Source organism: Heteronotia binoei, chromosome 13 (assembly GCF_032191835.1).
Source record: "Heteronotia binoei isolate CCM8104 ecotype False Entrance Well chromosome 13, APGP_CSIRO_Hbin_v1, whole genome shotgun sequence".
NCBI classification, from domain to species: domain Eukaryota; kingdom Metazoa; phylum Chordata; class Lepidosauria; order Squamata; family Gekkonidae; genus Heteronotia; species Heteronotia binoei.
Genome location: NC_083235.1, coordinates 1,981,836 through 1,987,443, shown reverse-complemented (window position 1 = coordinate 1,987,443; position 5,608 = coordinate 1,981,836). Strand labels below are relative to the sequence as shown.

General features: G+C 48.4%; 1 protein-coding gene across 1 annotated transcript; it reads left to right on the top strand.

Moving 5' to 3' along the window:
* Positions 1–1,531: 1,531 nt before the first annotated feature.
* On the top strand, positions 1,532–4,908 carry LOC132581283 (small integral membrane protein 44-like). Its single transcript, XM_060252464.1, has 3 exons — positions 1,532–1,630; positions 2,652–2,933; positions 4,724–4,908. The coding sequence occupies exons 2-3, from the start codon at positions 2,708–2,710 to the stop codon at positions 4,771–4,773; spliced, it is 276 nt and encodes a 91-aa protein (XP_060108447.1). The 5' UTR covers positions 1,532–1,630; positions 2,652–2,707; the 3' UTR covers positions 4,774–4,908.
* Positions 4,909–5,608: the final 700 nt, after the last annotated feature.

The window sequence follows — 5,608 nt, the reverse complement described above, 5'->3', positions numbered from 1 at the left end:
CCAAGCGGGCAGCCGTGTTGGTCTGAAGCAGTGGAACAAAGCAGGAGTCAAGCGACACCTTTAAGACCAACCCAGTTTTATTTAGAACGCCAGCTTTCGTGTGCTCTTAAGCACGCTTCATCAGACGAGGAATCCGGCACAGTGAGCAAAGCAGTACATAGCTGAGCAGAGCCATACATGGCTGGTAGGCAGTGGCCCAGAATGCAACATGGTACAGATTTAAGAGCCAATGACAGTGAAGTAAAATTATCTGGGAGGCAGGGGTTGAGAATGTAAAATGTTACAATGACAGAATAGCAAAATTAACAAACTGAGCAAACCTTTGCTCTGAGTAGCATGAGCATGCAAAAGCAACAAAGCAGTTGGAAAGGACCTCTAGGGTGATCCAATCCAACCCCCTGCACAATGCAGGGAATTCATAAAGACCTCCCCCTAAGTCACTGCCTACCAGCTATATATGGCTTTGCTCAGCTCTGTATGGTTTTGCTCACCGTACCGGATTCCTCGCCTGATGAAGCGTGCTTAAGAGCACATGAAAGCTGACGTTCTAAATAAAACTGGGTTGGTCTTAAAGGTGCCACTTGACTCTTGCTTTGTTCAGCTGCTTCAGACCAACACAGCTGCTCGCTTGGATCTTCCCCTAAGTTGGAATTCTAGCATTTCAGGCCCCACCTGGAGGCTGGCAACCACATGGATGCTCCTGCTCTTTTAGCGCCCTCCCCCCGCTTCGTTAGTTTGTTTACTTGGTTTCTCCCCCACCTGTCTCCCCAGCAGAGAACGACCCAAAGTGAGTTTATAGGATTCTTTTCGCTTCCATTTCTTCCTCACACCAACCCTGTGAGGTAGGCCAGGCCAAGGGTGTGTGACCGACAGTGTAATGAAGATCTCTCTTAAAGGGTATTGTTGATTTTAAAAATCTAATTATATATGTGTGTGTATATATATATATATATATATATATATATATATATATATATATATATATATATATATATATATAGTGGTTTTGATTTCTGGGCTGCTTGCCAATTTTTATTCTTCCAGCAGTGTTTTGGTTATGTGTGACCATGGAAGGAGTTGTTCTAATCTCTTTCTAATTAATGGTCACTCTCAGCTGCACTAGGAGAGTCAGCTTGGGTTGATTGGTTCTTCCGGGATGCCCATTTTTGGTTTGTCATTAGCCAGCTGAGGGGGATTTATACTGTTTTTTTACTACTGTTTTCTTGGCAAAAAGCTGTCCTCCTTACTGGCTGCTGATTATGGTGTGATGCAAGTCATATTAGTTAGTTATATTTTATAACGTTGTTGTTTTGTTTACAGTCTGTTCTAAAACTGCCTGCCAGCTCAATAAAGTAGTATTTTTGCTCATCTTTGAGTTGTGCTGCCTTGTCTGTCACTGTAAAGAAAATGCCTCGCTCTGCCTCGAGTTGAGGGGAGTGTCGGTTTTTACAGACAGGCCCAAGGCCATGCAGCCAGCTTCCCTGGCAGAGTGGGAATATTTGAGCCGGTGAGGGGGGGATCTCCTGGATCCCAAGCCAACGCTCTGCTGCAACCCCTCTGGCTGTCCGAACAAAAGCGCCATTGCAGAGGCGGGGCCCACCCAAGCCAAAGGACAGTTATTTTCAGCCCGGTAAGCCTTAAGTTCTTGTGCTTAGGGGCGAGTAACTGGATTCCGCAAAGCCCCTTTGTGAATGAGTCAGGCAGCCGCAGCTTGCAGTGAAGCTCTTCTCTTTGGCAGGGGTTGCTTTCTTGTTTTCTCTGAGTGGTGAGGTGGAAAATGTTGAGGCTTGGTGGAGCCACAACAATCCTGTAAGATAGGTTAGGCTGAGCAAGCCCCTAGAGCAGAGTGGCGATTCGAGCTGGGGACTCCCAGATTGTAGTCTGACGAACCCACTACGCTGCACTGGTTGATTAGGCTGCAGGAAGAAGACCGTAGATTTATACCCCACCCTTCTCTCTGAATCAGAGTCTCAGAGCGGCTTACCAACTCCTTTATCTTCTCCCCCCACAACAGACACCCTGTGAGATGGGTGGGGCTGAGAGAGTTCTCCCAGCAGCTACCCTTTCAAGGACAACTCTGCAAGAGCTATGGCTTTCCCAAGGCCATTCCAGCATCTGCAAGTGGAGGAGTGGGGAATCAAACTCGGTTCTCCCAGATAAGAGTCCACGTACTTAACCATTACACCAAACTGGCTCTCGGGATACAAACACCCTGAGAGGTAGGTGGAGCTGAGAGAGCTCTGACAGAAGCTGTCCTGTCAAAGACAGCTCTGTGAGAGCTATGGCTAACCCAAGGCCATTCCAGCAGCTGCAAGTGAAGGAGTGGGGAATCAAACCCAGTTCTCTCAGATAAGAGTCCGCACACTTAACCACTACACCAAACTGGCTCTCGGGATACAGACACCCTGAGAGGTAGATGGAGCTGAGAGAGCTGTGACAGCAGCTGCCCTTTCAATGACATCTCTGCTAGAAATCTGGCTGACCCAAGGCCATTCCAGCAGGTGCAAGTGGAGGAGTGGGGAATCAAACCCGGTTCTCCCAGATAAGAGTCTGCGCACTTCACCACTACACCAAATTGGCTGGTGATGAATTTGGATGTCCTAGTTCATGATGAGACTCCTCTCACCAAAATGTGACTTGTTTTCCTGCAGACATTTCCTGTTGCTGCAGCTGCTTGTCTGCCAAGCACCTGGGGCCCGGGCAGCACATGGAGCATGGTCCTCGACTGAATCGGACTGGAACGCTGGCGCTTCACGACCCTGCCCCCTCCTCCCCCATCACCCCGCTCTACGCCGACTACCAGCCCCCATCCTTGGACTTCATTCATGTGCCCCAGGCTGCCATCTACATGGTCATGGCTGTAGTGGTCGTGGTAGGCGTGGCCTATGCCATCGTTGGTCACCTGATACATGACCTGATGCATGACCTGGCAGGTGAGTTTCAAAGCTGTGGAACCTATCCTGTGTAGAACAAGGGTTCACCACCTTTTTGAGTCTGAGAGTACCTTTGGAATTTTGGCACAGGCATAAAATGGCTGCCACTGGAGGTGGAGCCAATCACAAAATGGCTGCTACAGGGGGTGGAGCTGACCACAAAATGGCAGTTAGCAACTTCAGCATTTCAGGTAGATAAAAGGAGGTACTTCTTCACCTAAAGGGTGATTAACATGTGGAATTCACTGCCACAGGAGGTGATGGCGGCTACAAGCATAGCCAGCTTCAAGAGGGGGTTAGATAAAAATATGGAGCAGAGGTTCATCAGTGGCTATTAGCCACAGTGTGTGTGTGTGTGTGTATATATATATATATATATATATATATATACATACAAAAATTTTTTGGCCACTGTGTGATACAGAGTGTTGGACTGGATGTGCTGTGTTGGGGGGTGGGGGAGAGCTGCTGCAGAAGCAACTTTTAAAACAAATCTGAACATGGCCCAATCTACACAAATCTCCAGTGGCCAATTAGAAGTCCTCCTGGACAGACAAAAGCCCCACATCAATACTACCTCTAAGTGTCAAACTCATTTGTTATGAGGGCCGGATCTGACATAAATGAGACCTTGTCGGGCCGGGCCCTGTGTGTACCTATTTAAGATTAGGTAGCAGAGATACAAACTTTATAAAGGACACAGACAAACACAAAGATTTTTTTTAAAAAATCTGTAAACATGCTTAAAACATTAGTACTCATTGATCTTAAAGGGGCTCTCTTTGTATTTCTCCCATGGGAGCCAGGGAACTGGGCAAAGGAAGCTCTGGCTCTTTCCTTCCTTCCCCAGGGGACCAGGAAGGGGAGGAGCCTCAGCCAATAGAAGGAAAAGTGACTTGGCTCAGTAGCTGGGCTGTGCGATTGAGAGAGCCTGGCAAAGCAAGCTCTCCTCCCCACCCCCTTCCTCCCCAGGGGAGGAGCCTCAGCCAATGGAGAAAATAGGCTTTGTTCTGTAGCTCCTGTGCGATTGAGCAAGCCTTGCAAAGCAAGCTGTGATGCAGAAGGAAGCAAGAGGAAGGGAGAAGGAAGCAGATGACAGCCAGTTGCTCGGGAGCCTGATAGGAGCCCTCTGGGGACCTGATCCGCCCCCTGGGCCACATGTTTGACACCCCTGTGGAGTCTTGTGAGCAAAAATTCTCCTTTGTGAGCTATTGGCATTAAAATCATGAGCGACTGCATACATTAGTTTGCTCTGGGGCCATCTTTCCTAAGCTAAGACAAAAACGTGAGAGCCGGAGGCTAAAAAACCTGTGAGCTAGCTCACACTAACTCAGTTTAGAGGGAACACTGGACCACACCCGTTTTCTAGAAATGCTTAGACAGGGGTGGCCGAGGGTAGCTCTCCAGTTTTTTTTTGCCTACAACTCCCATCAGCCCCAGCCAGCATGGCCAATGGCTGGGGCTGATGGGAGTTGCTGGCCTTTTGACCGGGAGGAGGGGCAACCCAGGAGAGCTACCATTGGCCACCCCTGGCTGAGAGGGCACCAGGAAAAGAGCCTGTGGTCATAACGGCACCCACAGGCCTCACGTTGGCGATCTCTGGTGTGGAGTGTGCAGCTCTTCAATAGAAAAGTAATCTTCTGCATCCAACTCACCCCAATTCCGTGCTGAGAACAGCTAAGTTCTGTGGTCTTTACGTGCATGATTGGTTCTGGCTTTATTCGCTAAGCGGAAGGCTAAGCAGTGCTGCCGACCCCCAACAGTTCTCTTCAGCCACTTCTCTGTTTCAGATAGATTAGCACTCAGGACCCAGACGGGCACAAGCATCTTGTACCGGTAAAGGCAAGAATCGTCTTTTTGTAAAGAACAAAGTCATAACGGTCAAGAAGCTAAATTCTCAAGCGATGCAAATGACGTGCCACGTTGTCTTTAACTTTTACAAGTATTATTCCAATAAAAATAAGCTCTACATAAAGCTTTGGATACAACATTTAGATCACCCTTGATCTCACCCCGCCCCGCATCAAATATTTCAGTTTGATTTCATGTCCCAATAGCAACAGACGCTTAACACGGAGGCACTCTTTTTGATTTTGTTTACTAAAGACCAGATGAAAATAAACCAGCTCAAATCAGATCACACTCCATTTAGGGCACTGGACAATTTTCTGGTTCAGTTCCTCCCAAAAAGCAACATCCTTGCAGCTATACATAGTTATGTCAGTCAGCAGCCAATGCCAACAGGCCAGCACCTGGGCCTTGAATTTAACAGGAGCTCACAGGAGCCCCATGGCGCAGTGTTAAAGCTGCAGTACTGCAGTCCTAAGCTCTGCTCACAACCTGAGTTCAATCCCCGGCGGAAGCTGGGTTTTCAGGTAGCCGGCTCGAGGTTGACTCAGCCTTCCATCCTTCCCAGGTCGGTAAAATAAGGACCCAGCTTGTTGGGGGGAAAGCAGAGATAACTGGGGAAGGCAACGGCAAACCACCCCGTAAAAAGTCTGCCGTGAAAACATTGTGAAAGCAACGTTACCCCAGAGTTGGAAACGACTAATGCTTGCACAGGGGACCTTTCCTTTCCCACAGGAGCACAGCTCCTGAACCTTTCTGAGAGTTCCCCCTCTTCCTCCCCACCTACCTTGTCCATTGAATAGTAGGTGCAACTGTTTACAATCCCT

Coding starts and splice junctions, on each gene's coding strand:
- LOC132581283 (XM_060252464.1), top strand. CDS start 2,708: ATGGAGCATGGTCCTCGACTGAATCGGACTGGAACGCTGGCGCTTCAC. Junction 2,934..4,723: donor CCTGATGCATGACCTGGCAG/GTGAGTTTCAAA, acceptor TCTCTGTTTCAG/ATAGATTAGCACTCAGGACC.